Genomic DNA, 14343 nt, shown 5'->3' on the forward strand with positions numbered 1-14343 from the left:
AAGTGCGCAATACACACTACTTTTGAATTCATTATTGAACTTTGCCATAACAATGCAATTAATCGCGATTAATCGCAAAAAATCCATGCGATTAATCGCGATTAAATATTTTAATCGTTGCCCAGCACTAATAAAGATAGATAAAATGACAGCTGCCCGAAAGGGAAGTGAAGCCACAACATCTTCAATGTTAGCGGATGAGACATGGGCCAAACTAATGGTTTTAGTCATTGTAGGTAGTTCTTGTCACACTGATGTATGTTGAAGTGTTCTTTTTATGATTTGTTTGGTTTTAATTAGTTAATTGATGCTGTAAGCAGGACGTCGTGATTGACAGCTGCTCTGAGTGAAGTAGCCGGAGAGCTGGAGGCTCGGGAATTCTACGTAGAGTAGGGACGTGGTGAGGAGTTATGGTGTCCATAACCCACAATGTTTGTTTCAACGATCTTCACATGCAGTCTGTGGTTTGTACCGCATCTGACCTTGTCGCTATAGCTTAACAAAATCTCCACTGACAATCAGCGCTGTAGGACAGGTTTCTGTGTTCATATCAAACATGAAGCTTAAATTACAAGTCTGTGTGATAAAACATCAACGATCTGATCATAACTGTATTTATAGAAACATTAGAATTAGTTGTGTCATTCTTGCCAAACAGCTACCGTGGTGCTAACGCAGCAGCTAGGCGGCTGTTACGCTAACAACATGCGGCTGTGCTTGGTCTGTGATTGGTTCGGGTGCGATTGCTCAGACTCTGGCCCCAAATGACGTTGAAATCTTAAGATGGCAGCTCCCGTATCCGAGATATTTTGGCATCACTTTTGTACAGCGGGAAGAAGTGGAGACCCATCGTCCATCTATATACAGTATATATACAGTCTACCACTTGTGAATGACTTTAGCTTTTAACAAAAACATTGGTCAACATTGTCACAACTGTGGCATCCAGCATTAGGATGATCCGTCAAACACTCTCACCCAGCAGGTCCTTCATCTTCCTCCTCTCCTCTCTGCTGATCCTCACACAGCTGTCAGAGTAGGTGTCCCTCATGATCTAAAACACATCATACAATGACAATGGGAGGAGATTGATGTCTACTGAATACATGTATTATATATAAATAAATAAATAAATAAATATACTAACCTGTTCACACAACAGATTGAGGATGTAGGGCTGGTTGAACATCTCTCTGGGGTAAAACACCTGCACACAAACAAAAAGATTCATAGATCCCATCCCCTGTACAGTGAGAGGCATTATTGATGAGTCTAACGCACTTGTGTCGGTCTGAACACATCTGTATTTCCTTTATTGTTAATACCAGCTGCGACAGCTTGTTTCATGTCAAAAATGTGGTGCTGGAGACACCTACTGTATCAGGGACTACCACAGTAGAGGTTTAGAGTACTTTGCCAGGTGTGGTGTAAATGCGACAATGGCATAATCACACATCCAGCAGACATACACACAACATAAGCATTTATTTGGCTCTTCCAAAAGCTCTGTTTTGGTCTCCACCAGCCTCCTGAGAAAATAGCTTAAGCTGCTAAATAAAAACTGCGTAGAGCTGAGGGGAACTGCAGAGCTGGTGATAATTCTCTTTGGGTTGCTCACTATGAGGGACACCTTTCGCATTACATAGTCATTTGATCCATTGTCAATGTAAAAACGTTGATTAGTGCAGCTTTGAGGGAATTACTGGTCTCCTGATAAATGTTGTGTGCGTGTGTGTGTGTGTGTGTGTCTTACTTCTTTTCGAAGGAACAGTTTTCCTGGCATGTTGGAGTAAGAGAAGTAAACCCCAGCAGAGAAGCGGTGGAGCTGGGAGCGAATCCCTTCCTCATCTGGCATCACATCTGCAGTTAATAAACAGCAGATGGAGGGCACTGACTGACATGAACTCCCTTACATTCGATAACATTGGGTTGAATGGTAGTTTGCAGTGACTAGCGGCCAAAATACGTCACATGACTGCGTAAAACACGATGTCTGGAGAACACGGTGAGAGCGGCACTAACTGAGAGACGGGGCCGGCATGGGTGGCGGGTCGGGGATGCTCTGAAGGATGGGCGCTGGGCGCGGGGGAGGCTGCGGGGAGTCGGGGGGAGTGGGCGAAGAGTGTTTGGAGCGCTGCGAGCCGAACACGTCCTCCAGGGAGCGCTGTTTCTGCCTCATGTTGCTGGAGATGACGCGGGGCCCCCTGGTGGAGGGAGGAGAGGAGGCCTGTGGGGACGGGGTCCTGGGAGGAGGTGGCTCCCACTTACGCTCGACTGGTGGAGGGATCCACTGTTTCTGCGAGCATCAAGAAGGTGTGAGCATGTAGCACACGGTATGTTCTAGACAGAGATACTCAACAGAATAATGAAGCTAACAATAAAATAACTTTTAATTTCTTGAGAAATTCAGATGCATTTTCTTTGTTTTTGTAGTTGCGGTTCAACTCTCCATACTGACCTTCGGTTGTGGCACTGGTGCTTTGTCTTTGAGTTTGGCCAGAGCTTCCTCTTTGGGGTCATTCTTCTTTAAAAAATGCCGTACAGGAGGTCTGTGAAGAGGATGAAAAACAGCACATAGTTATTATTTCTAGACTGTTTGTAAATGGTACATAGACTGTACTTGTATAGTGCTTTTCTAGTCTTCCAAACCACTCACTCAAAGCGCTTTAACACTACATGTCATCATTCACCCATTCACACCCATCAGGACTACCTAATCATTCATACACCGCAGGAACAGCCTGCGGGAGCAATTTGGGTTTAAGTGTCTTGTCCAAAGACACATCGACGTGGACTAGCGGAGCCGATCCTCTGATTGAAGGACGGCTCTGCTCTATCACTGAGCCACAGTCGCCTATTTTCTGGATTATTTCTAGAATTTCAAGGACTCCTGTTAGTGTCTGGTCCAGTGGTGTGAGAGGAGAACATATTTGCAATTGATGTAGATGAACAGCTGATTGGGCTGGCTTGAGATCAGCTGCTATCAGCTGACATTGCTGGGATGTGAGCTGGGCTTCAATCAGTGGCCTGCCAGAACTAAGGCCAGGCTCAGTATTTAAAACATCTCTTTCAGCTTTGAATGCTGGGATTTCTGAGGCTGCTTCAATAAACACTTTTTCCTAATTCCTCCCTCATTTGCTAGAAGGGAAGCTTTTGTGTTGATTGACATCGGGGAATTTTCTGAAGAAATGTGTTAGTTGATTGAATCTCTTTAAGCAGTATGATCAATTTCTGCAAGGTGAGCTCATTGAAAATGTTGCAAACATTATTCAGACATTTAACTTTCATGTCATTTATTTTACCTTTGAAAGTATAGCTAAAACATTCAATACTTATTTTCAATTTCATGAATTGAGAGCGTGATTTCACTTCATGCTGGCTGCACAATAACGCAACGACAATGTTCAAAAGGTGACGTGGTGCCCTTCCGATGTTTCTACAACTGCAAAATTATATTGACTCCCATTTAACACTGTAATTCATTCAGGGAGAAAAGCTGTCTAAGCCATAAACTGTAGATAAGAAGTGGACGTCACCCATTGGTTTGTGGACTGCCGTTGTGAAGCCTTGAGTTCGGCAATTTCGACGTCACCATCTTGGCTTTTTTTTTAATTCAATGAACGGAAGTTACCATATTTGGAATGCGGAGGAGTGACGTAGAGATGCCGTATATGGCTCTGGTAGCAGCTGCGACCTGTCAATCACAGTAAGCCCGCCCTAAAGCATACTCCTCTTTATGGTCTATTTGAATCTAAATGGACCATAATTTACTAAATGAACATCATGCTGTATTGAAGAAGACTTGAAACGAGAGATTGACACCATAAACTCATGTTTACAATGTTTACTAATAAATCAAGAGAGAAGTAGAGTCATTTTCTCATATACTTCTATACAACCAGAGGAGTCGCCCCCTGCTGGTCAGTAGAGAGAATGCAAGTTTTAAGACACTTCCGTAGAACTTCACGCGGCAGAACCGGAGGTTGTCGCCTGGTCCACGCAGAGTCCAGCAGGATATTAGATCAGATGAAAGTTTGAGTATGTGTGTATGGACCTCATATAGGAGCAGCATTGAAACTGACCTGACAGGCTCAAAGGGTTTGGCTTCCGGTTGGGGTCGGCTGTTATACATTTTGATGATTTCCCGGATGTTGGAGGTGGGTTCGGGCTTGGACTTAGTGAGAGGAGCTGGGGTCGGTGCTGCTGGTGGGGGGTCCACAACTCTGGCAGGAGTGGTGTGGAGACGCTTCACTGAGATGAGAGACAGAAAGTGAATACCAAGCTGCATGATAAAACAGACATTTTAGCTGCATGCTCCCTTTTTCTTTTTGGCCCTTTTTGAGAATTGAAATCTACAAAGTACACAATATAACAGCTCTCAGAAAGTAAAGTAACATTTCTAGATTACACTAAATATTATCTAGTGCATGGAACTTATTTCATCTTCTCACCAGCGGGCTTAGGTGGTGCTGGTGGGGGTGACAGACGTGGCGATGGCGGGGAGCGTTGCTGCTGTCTGGGTGGGCTGGAGGAGGCTGGACGAATATTTTGGGCTTTAGATCCACCTCGGGGCTGAAAGCCTGGAGGGCAGTGGAGGAGAGAGATAGTGAAGGAAATGCATGACTTAAATTAATTCTTATAAGCACAGTGATTTAAATTGGTTAACATTTTAACAGCAGTGAGCCATTACAAAGTTTTCATCACATTCAAGCGAGATAGCTTGAAGCCCCAACCTCCCTGCATTTATGTTCTATACTAAGCTAGATATAGCAAAGTCAAAAGTGAATTAATCAGCAAGTATTGTCCATCAAGGAAACATCAAGTATTACTTGTCAGCTTCACTCACCAATCTTCCGGAAGTATTCCTTCTTCTCTCTGAAAGACTGCAGGTCATCAGGTTCTGGTGAGTCCACTTCTCTTTCTGGCTGTAGGAGGAATAAACACGGACACACAACCGCATGAGGAGAAAACAGACCCGGTGATATTACATTACAGTCATTTCGCAGACGCTTTTATCCAAAGCGACTTACAATTCAGATTCTATCACACCGTAGCTACGGAGCAATTTTGGGGTTAAGTGTCTTGCTCAAGGACACATCGACATGAGACTAGCGGAGCCGGACCCGGGGATCGAACCGCCGATCCTCTGATTAAAGGCCAGCCCTGCTGTCGACTTAGCCACCGTCGCCCTATATCTGTAATATCTGTACTTTCACATTTTAGGGAATTAAAGGATAATGTTACAGTATTCCATAGCTTTCTGCATTGTCTACAAAGTTCACATGCAGAGTCGAAAACAGCAATGAATGTCTCTGCTAATAAGTGTTATCGCACTGGGTTACATGGCTCCTTCGTTACCATGGACACACATACTGTAGGTTATTTCGTCTCAATCCCACAAACACCGGCCTGCCGCCACAAATACTCACTAGAACACCAAATGTGGATTAATCCGCCACTGAAAATTTCCTCCTGTTTGAAATAATAACAATAATACTGACCGCCTCACCGTTGCATGCCTCATTCAACAATTAAGGTCACATACATCCATGTCTGTCCAAAATGTCATCGCTTCATTATTTTATCCTATTAGACATTTGTGTGAAATTGTCAAAACTAGCATATTGATTATTGAGTAATGGCCAGGTGGACATTTGTCTCAAATTTGAAGAACTCACGTCCAGACATTCCTGAGATATCTCGTTCACAAGAAAGAACGTACGTACTTACGGAAAGACAGACAATCGAAAACATAATGCCTGCGTGAAGTAAGCTTTAAGATTTATTTATTTTTTGTCAAGAAAAAGCATACAACTTGAGCACACATACCCACGGGGGGAAATGGGCCACTGGCAGAAGTGTCAGGTAAAACAGAAGAGATGAAATGATATGTGAGAGCACTACGCAAGAAGGCTGCCATCTTGAGTTGAAATCATTAACCCTACCAGCCTTCCACCGATTCGTCAGCAAATGACCTAACAATTCTGCATATATGCGACAAGTACTAGCCGATAAATTTGAACTGCCGTGCAACTGCCAATGGCTGTGAAAGAGGTAATTTGGTATGTGGATGAGAGGGCACTTCAACGTTTCGGAAAAAGTCTTGTGCATACTTATTACTAGTTGGTTAAGCTCCAGGGTGTCAGCATTGTCATGCCACTCATAGCACTTTTACACTACATGTCATTCACCTATTCACACTCATTCATTCACCACAGGCCTTCGGAAAGCAATTTTGGGGTCAAAGCCCCTCAACATGGACTGGAGTAATTTAAGAAATGAAATACCGAAAAATTCAGGTATAGTTAGATAAGGATGTGTAAAAAAAACAAGCAGCAATGGAGTACACTAAAAATACACTCTATATTCAGCAATACCTCTGGCTCAGGCTGCTTGTAGCCGGAGGTGCGTTTAGGCGCAGGCGCTTTGGGCCGGGCAGGTGGGGGCGAGGGAGATGGAGGGGAGGGCGAGCGTGAGCGTTCCCAGGACCGCCGCTCGGACTGACGCTTCCACTGCTTCTCCTCCCACCGCTGCTGCTTTGTCTCCTGCTCCTTCTGCTTCCTCTGCTGCTCCTGCGTCTGCTGCTGGGACAGACTCATCGCCTGCAGGGTCATCTGCTGGGCCTACAGAGGAGGAGGAGGAGGAGAGAGGACAGGTAAGCAAGGAGCTGGAGGGGAGGTGGGAGAGGGAGTTAGGAAAGGTGGATGTGGGTGGAGGGGCGAATACAAGATAATAAAAAAAGGATCATCGTGTTAGAAGGAGTGTGTGCCTGTCCTCACCATGAGAAAGGCCTGCTGGTTGATGAGGGCCTGCTGCGATGCTGCCATCTGCATAGGGTCAGCAACAGGCGGGGCAGGCATGGGAGGCATCATCATGGCTGTGTAGGGATATACACAACAAACTGTTTTTCAGGCAGAAATCAGCTACATTTAAATCATTAACAAAGGAACTGACACAACATAACATTCAACACACACACATGCATATACTATGAGAGAAATTGTCGAGGGGATAATGTCCATATCCTTCCAAATCATGTTTCTCCCAGGCGGCAACCTCCAGTTCTGCCGAGTGAAGCCGATGTGGAAGTATCTTAAAACTTACATTCTCTTTACTGACCAGCAGGGGGCGACTCCTTTGGTTGCAAAAATAATTCAGATTGTATAGAAGTCTATGAGAAAATGACTCTACTTCTCTCTTGATTTATTACCTCAGTAAACATGGTAAACATGAGTTTATGGTCTCAATCTCCAGTTTCAAGTCTTCTTCAATACAGCATGATGTTCATTTAGTAAATTATGGTCCATTTAGAGTCAAATAGGCCATAAAGAGGAGTATGTTTTAGGGCGGGCTTACTGTGATTGACCGGTCGCTGCCACTACCAGAGCCGCATATGGCGTCTCTATGTCACTCCTCCGCATTCCAAATATGGTAACTTCTGTTTATTGGCTGCAAAAAAAACAACGCGTCGATGGCCTTAATCCAAGATGGCGACGGCGAAATCGCCATACTCGAGGCTTCAAAACGACAGTCCACAAACAAATGGGTGACGTCATGATGACGACGTCCACTTCTTACAAACAGTCTACGGTTTCTCCTTACCAATTATATATAAGCCTTTGTGTCCAGAATATTTGTCTCTGCAAATTCCTGTATGGAGGGTGTAAGAAGCTGCTCCATTGCTCTTAAGTCCATATATATTTGAGCCAGTTCATTAAAAGGTGCAATGTGTTGAGGTGTTGACGATATGTTAAAGACGTCTATGTATTGTGTAGCAGAGATATCTAATGAAATTAACATGCTAACCAGCTAGCCCCAGCCCCCCATGTCTTGTAACACGGCTTGTAGCTCGGGAGGCGATAGTGAGCCACTGGAGCGTCCAGTCTGTCCTCAGTCCAACATGAGAGGACGATGTAGTAGAGCTGCCCCGAGGGTCCATGTACGTTTTGTTTATTGAATTAAGTTCAAAGATGGAGGATTACCTGGCATGGTTGGCATGGTTGGCATCATGGGAGTTACACCATAGCTGGGCATCGAAGGGTTAACCACTTGTCCTGAACAGAGGCAACACAGTGACGTAAAGATTAAAAAACAGAAAGACAGACACTTTCTTCTGCCACTTAATGTGGAAAGGATTCAAGGCCTGAGGACATTTCTCCAACAGGACACAAAACCTATTACAAATGAACTTTCTCACTTACCCATAGTATAGCTTGGCATTGTCATGGGCATACCTGAAGAAAAAATGTATTAATTGTAATTTCAATTCATAGAGACTGAGGTACTTCATTTCAAAATGGGAAATTCTGGCTAGCTAATGGCCGCTGCTTTGCACTGTGCTAATACGGTTGCTGCTGATAATGCCTTCCCGACCCACGGTGTTATCGCAAAGGGTAGCGCGGCGCCCAGTTTGCCTACCAGTTCCATACATGGGTCCAATCCCTCCTCCTCCTCTCATCCTGCGGTTTAGCATGGCTACTCTTTCCATGTCCTACACACACAAACACACAAACAAACACACACACACACAAAGTAATACAATACATCAGAGATACACAATCCACCAGGGACCAACAAACATGCACAATACACCATCAAAACATTCTCTAGGGACAGAAAAATGTAGCCTTTACAATAATTACAGATACAGTTTGAAAAATAAGATAAAACTGATGACATCACTGACCGGAGGTCCTTGGTCCAGTACAGGGTCAAACAAGTCATCAACGTAGGCATCCATCTGTCGACCTCGACCTATATTGAGTTGGAGAAGAGAGATGAGTTGATAATTAATAAATTAGTGTTGATGAGAATTGTATACTTTATACATACTTTTATACTTAAATTGTCCTCTGATTCCTTGGGAGTCAGTCAAGAGCGAGCGAGTACACAGGTTTACAGCTTGTTGTATTACCCAAGTGGCAAAAATCAATTATTGCAGGTTTAAAAAGTTTTCATGACAATTGGAGAATTACGCCCATTTATTAGTTACTTCTGTTAGTCAATTTACAACAACCTGCACAGCTGTGTCTACCTCACCTACACTTTTAAGATCCGTTTGAATTGCTGAACATGAGGTCTGGAACAAGGTTTCTTCTACAAAACTGGCCTCAGGATCAGATAATAATGCAGGGCCCAGTTAAAAACCCTTGTCACTTAGTGTAGCGGTGCATATTGCCAAACAAATTAGCAATGTATCAAATTACCACAAACTAGACACGGTGTTAGCCTGTGGCCTTTTGGGTCGCTCTGAGGGTCTAGGACCTCTGGGTAGCAGTTGTCTTTTTTGCCCAATTGGTAATCAAGCCTTGAGTTGGGACATGGCAAAGTCACTTGATTACATTTGTGCCCGAGTTCAAACAGTCTCAGTTACATGACCTCGAAAGGCCAGCCGGTGTGAGCACAGTCACTTAGAACACAATCGAGTGAAAGTAAATCCGAAGTAACTGATAGACCGAGAGAACAGCTGTAGAATGATTGAGGTGAGAGTTTGGCAGATCAGAGGGCGTGTGTAGGAACAGATTGGCAGAAATGTCTGATTCATCATTTGCCATTGATGAAAACACCTGAGAGATGGTAGGAGAGCAACAGAGCCTATGGTGTTCAGTATGCTTCAATCAACTAGTTATCTAAACACCTCTGCTCTTCTCCCTGTACACCAACAGCTGCACCTCTAGTCACCAGTCCGTCAAGCTCTGGAGCTCTCGTACGACACCACCCTCAACGCTCTTAAGGCAGTGGAGATGATTGTGGATTTTTTGAAGAACACAGGCCAGCCCGCCCCTATGACCCTGTGTGACTCCCTGGTCACCGCAGCGGAGTCCTTTCGATTCCTGGGCTCCATCATCACTCAGGATCTCAAGTGGGAGCTGAACAAGAAGGCGCAGCAGAGGATGTACCTCCTGCAACAGCTGAAGAAGTCCAACCTGCCAAAGACAATGATGGTGCACTTCTGCACTGCCATCATTGATCATTGCGTCCATCCTCACCTCCTCCATCGTGTTCATCGCCGCAGCCACTGCCAAGGACAATGGCAGATTGCAGCATATCATTCGCTCTGCTGGGAGGGTGATTGGCCGCAACTTGCCATCCCTCCATGACTTTTACGCCTCCAGGACCCTGAGGGCGGGCAAGAAAGATTGTCGCCGACCCCTCTCACCCTGAACACAAACTGTTTGAGTCCCTTCCGTCTGGCAGGAGGCTGAGGTCCATCAGGACCAAAACCTCATGCCACAAAAATAGTTTCTTCCCGTCCACAGCCGGGCTCATCAACAAGGCCCGGGAGCCTTACTGAATTTTACATCCCCAGGACAAGTGCATATGTTTACACATCCCTCCACAACTCCTCACTTTAAACAGACACTTAACACTTAAAGAACAGACTTATTTTAACGTACTCTTATATTGTTTGTTTATCATATTCTATTGTAAATTTTCATATCTTTATTTGTGTTTCTTTGTTTATTGTCATGCACGAAGTGCAAAAAAACTTGCCAATAAACCGTTTCTGATTCTGACCAGAATGGCCATCGTCATACTCTGTTTGTTGATCCAATAATCATTTAACCAGAGGCATGCTGACATTAACATTTCACACCTACCTTCCTGTGGATAATCTCTTCCCCAGCGGCTTTCCTCGAAAGGAGGCAGCCCAGGAGCTTGCATGGGTGGCGCTGGTGGAATGAACTCGTCCAGATCTGTAGCCGGCATCCTGAGAGGAAAGAGAGGCACACGGGTGCTCATTGTGTTAGCAAATTCTTAAAACAAACTGCGGATTTGGCCCCAAAGATTATGGCTACTTGTTCAGCGCTCTACCTGTCTCCCTGGCTGCTGAACAGGTAGTCAGAGTTTGTAGAGGAGGGAGTCCCTGGAGGTGGCAGCACTTCAGCTTCGGCTCCAGCCAGAAGATCAATGACAAAGTCCGAGCCAGCCAGATCTGACCAGCCTTCATCGGTCAGAAGAGACACCGACCAGCCTTGCATGGCCTCCGACACACCTCTATGACACACCAATGTACAGGCGAGGGATGAAAACTATCACATGGAGCAGGATTGACCAGGGAATTTGGACGTCAAGAAACATTAAAGGGAGACAATACAGGTGAATGGGGTAAACATTTTAACCAATAGATATCACCATGAAACTTCCCCCAGTTGATTTACTTACATCAAGACATTGATAGATAGATAGATCGATAGATATGTACTTTATTCATCCCCAGGGGGAAATTTGTATGTTGTATATTGATGATAAGATATTTGTATTAGAAGTTTTTTGAAATGTTATGTTTAAATATGCAAATTAGGCATTATCTAATGGTAACTTTTGGTGAATTAAGGAGAAATCTACAGACGTGAATAGACAAAGTGGTAAAATAAACACCTAAACGTGTAACTTGGATGTTTTTCTTTGCATTACTCTGCATGAAAAGCAATGTATTGCCTGTAGTATCTCCCCAAGTTAATTAAGGTTAATAAACGGCATGTTTGGAAGTACCTGAAATGAAGGAGCCATGAGGCGAGCTGCTCTCCTGTGGTCCATGACTCCACCTCAGTTGTCAGCTTCTCATCTGAGACAAAAAAACAAAGGCTTGTTATGGGTTTGTAACAGCATATCATTTTACACTGGTGGCTTGGACAACGACAAAGTGTGTCCAGTTTCTAAAGAGTCAGCCAGTCTCACCGTTGAAGGTGTGTACGTCCAGCAGCATGGTGCCTCTTCTCTGGTTGGTGGTCCACTCAAGCAAGGTGGGGGGGTAGATGCGGGCAGCAGGAGTTGGGAGCTGCAGTGATGTCAGCAGTTTGTGTTGGCACAGCGAGCGGTACTCCCCTGGACCGTGGTCAGACACATACCTGCACAGGGAGCACTGTAGACTGAGTCATGTACAGAAGTCTTTTTCAAAGCGTTTTTCAGAAAGGGTAAATCCAAGCAAACTCTAGTGCTTTCTAGTTTTCAAGAAACAAACAAACATAATTCCGAAGATAAAATATGTAATCACGAAAAGAAAAATCAACACAATGGTTTTAAATCAATTATTCAATACTTTGATTCAATATGGTATGACTTTACACCATTCAGATTGATGATAGCCTGGTAGGCTAATAGAAAGGCTAAGCAAAGCGTAGCACCTACTTGAGTAGGGGTTTGTTCAGTGTTGGTGAGGGGGTGAAGGCACTGAGGCAGCAAGCCAGCAGCAGCCAGCCCCTCAGACTGTCCTGCTCCTCGTGCCGGCCCCATGTGTGATAAGCCAGCTGGGCGAGAATCTCGTCCCTCAAGGCTGGCCGGCTCTGACCCCTCTCCACTATGTAGTTACCCAGCATCTGCTCCTGCCAGCCGCTGAGGTCTGACTCACCCGTAAACCGCAAGATCTGAGGAAAACAAAGGGTCAAAAAATCATAAATGAAACCAATGAGAATAAAATGAATCTAACGGCATCTAATCTAATCACTCCCATATACCAGTTTGTAAATCTCCAGGGCAGTTCTGGCATCTTCAGGCTCCAGAGGGGTGAGGGATATCTGGAGGGGGTATCCCTGAGACTGGCTCCATGTATCCTGTAGGAGGATACAACATGTGGAGACTCAGACAGGAAATACAATCCGTCCTCTTCCATCCGTTTAGGTGTGAGTCTGTTGGATGTCTTTGTATGAGCATTACAGAGAATAATTAGCCTTTAAAAGTCATTTTAATTTAGGATTGAGTCTGATGTTCAAGTGTTGATCAGGCAGAAATATGTTGGGACAGGATGAATCTACATGTTTTCAATACAAATCATCCTTTTCTTGAAACAAGCACAATTTTCCTTATGCTCGTGAGGTTTTCTATGTTTTCCTGCTTTGGTTCAAGTGACAGTATTGACACATGTTTACATTTTTAGATATGTAAGCATCTCATCCTTTTGTAAGAATTTGAATGAACGAATAAATCTCAACAAGTCTCCATATGAAATCCATTTAGGAAGTGGAAGTACATCATGGGAATAGAATGGTTCATTGACTTTCCAATATTAACAACATAAACAAACAACAAAGTCTGCTTTTAAGTCCGTTAGATCAACACATACCACAATTTAAGAAGCAATTGTGCTCCACATTACCTACGTTTAAAAAAAAAAACAACACTGACCTTTCAGACATAAAAACTCAATGATGATTTCCATTATACAGACAATACATTTATACATTTTAACAAATGGGAAAATTGGCAACTAGCTGGTGAACATAGAGCATTTAGCAGCTTAAGAACCACATTTCTTCTCAGGAGTTGGTGGAGATCAAACCTGAGCTAAAAGGAGAGTGAATATCTGAATGACATTCATCAGGTGGACACAAACTCCAAATGACTGGTAAGGAATGCTCTGTGTCTGCTGGACAGGCAACTGTTTGCTAACATGTTTGCCATAATAACTGATGGAGTTGACAAAATGTGTAAGACTATGTCAGTGTTGTGTTTAAAGCTTGTAATGCTGCCCTTAAAGGGGACATATCATGCACATTTCTAGGTTCATAGACTTGTATTTTGGGTTTCTACTCGAACATCTTTACATGCTTCAATGTTCAAATAAACACTTTACTTTTCTCATACTGTCTGTCTGAATATACTTTTATCCAACCTCTGTCTGAAACGCTCCGTTTTAGCGCCTGTTTCTTTAAGCCCCCCACCGCCTGAAAAAGCCCAGTCTGCTCTGATTGGCTTGCTATAGTTTAATGGGCTTACATGTGACTTAAGAAGAGGAGGCATATCTGGATGGCTTGTTGAATCACATGTTTTCTGATCTAGACAGCTCACAAAAAAACTGACTGTGTTGTGTCGTTTCAGTTTGTATGTTGCTAGTATGTGTAACAGTTCGTTGTTGATCCGTAGGGATCCCCCCTTGAGGTTCTGCAGGCATGTGAAATGCAGAATAAATTACACAGTTTAACGTTAACCATCACAGTGTGAAATAAAGTTTTAACGACGATCGTTATCCGCCAATATTCAGTCAAATATGTGATCAGGGCATCATTTATGCTTTTCTAGTCACCGATCTCTGATAATGTTACACTGTAAACAACCAATCAGTGTTTAAATTGACAGGAAGAGAACGTAGGTTCCGTTCAGTTACATTATGTTACATGATGTGTTCACATGTAATCTCGTAAAAAGTAGTGTTGGTGAGAAACTTAAATAAATCCATTTATTTGAAGATGTTTTCACAGCAATATAAATATGTATGAGAGATAAATTATGAGCTGTTTACACTAGCTCTAAACAGCTTATAACACATCATTAAAACTACAAATGACAAGATTTGTTTTAATCCATAAAATACTATATTTCACTTCCTTATCATTTGAATTGTGT

General features: G+C 43.6%; 1 protein-coding gene across 1 annotated transcript in view; it reads right to left on the reverse strand.

Annotated features, from left to right (window-relative positions):
* The window catches only part of myo15b (myosin XVB), a 54005-nt gene that overhangs the window by 14112 nt on the left and 25550 nt on the right, over window positions 1–14343 (reverse strand). Inside the window, exons 28-47 of the mRNA XM_031842968.1 lie at window positions 12459–12554; window positions 12133–12368; window positions 11683–11852; window positions 11497–11569; window positions 10816–10998; window positions 10602–10711; window positions 8687–8754; window positions 8419–8491; window positions 8202–8234; window positions 7983–8054; window positions 6780–6877; window positions 6378–6623; window positions 4847–4925; window positions 4452–4580; window positions 4083–4251; window positions 2459–2549; window positions 2023–2296; window positions 1754–1860; window positions 1148–1207; window positions 979–1054 (exon numbers count right to left, since the gene is read on the reverse strand). Of these exons, the coding sequence (XP_031698828.1) occupies window positions 979–1054; window positions 1148–1207; window positions 1754–1860; window positions 2023–2296; window positions 2459–2549; window positions 4083–4251; window positions 4452–4580; window positions 4847–4925; window positions 6378–6623; window positions 6780–6877; window positions 7983–8054; window positions 8202–8234; window positions 8419–8491; window positions 8687–8754; window positions 10602–10711; window positions 10816–10998; window positions 11497–11569; window positions 11683–11852; window positions 12133–12368; window positions 12459–12554 (2443 nt within the window). The remainder of the gene's footprint in view (window positions 1–978; window positions 1055–1147; window positions 1208–1753; window positions 1861–2022; window positions 2297–2458; window positions 2550–4082; window positions 4252–4451; window positions 4581–4846; window positions 4926–6377; window positions 6624–6779; window positions 6878–7982; window positions 8055–8201; window positions 8235–8418; window positions 8492–8686; window positions 8755–10601; window positions 10712–10815; window positions 10999–11496; window positions 11570–11682; window positions 11853–12132; window positions 12369–12458; window positions 12555–14343) is intronic.

The sequence above is a fragment of the Anarrhichthys ocellatus genome, unplaced genomic scaffold (genome assembly GCF_004355925.1).
Source record: "Anarrhichthys ocellatus isolate YVR2014 unplaced genomic scaffold, GSC_Weel_1.0 scaffold4, whole genome shotgun sequence".
Taxonomy (NCBI): domain Eukaryota; kingdom Metazoa; phylum Chordata; class Actinopteri; order Perciformes; family Anarhichadidae; genus Anarrhichthys; species Anarrhichthys ocellatus.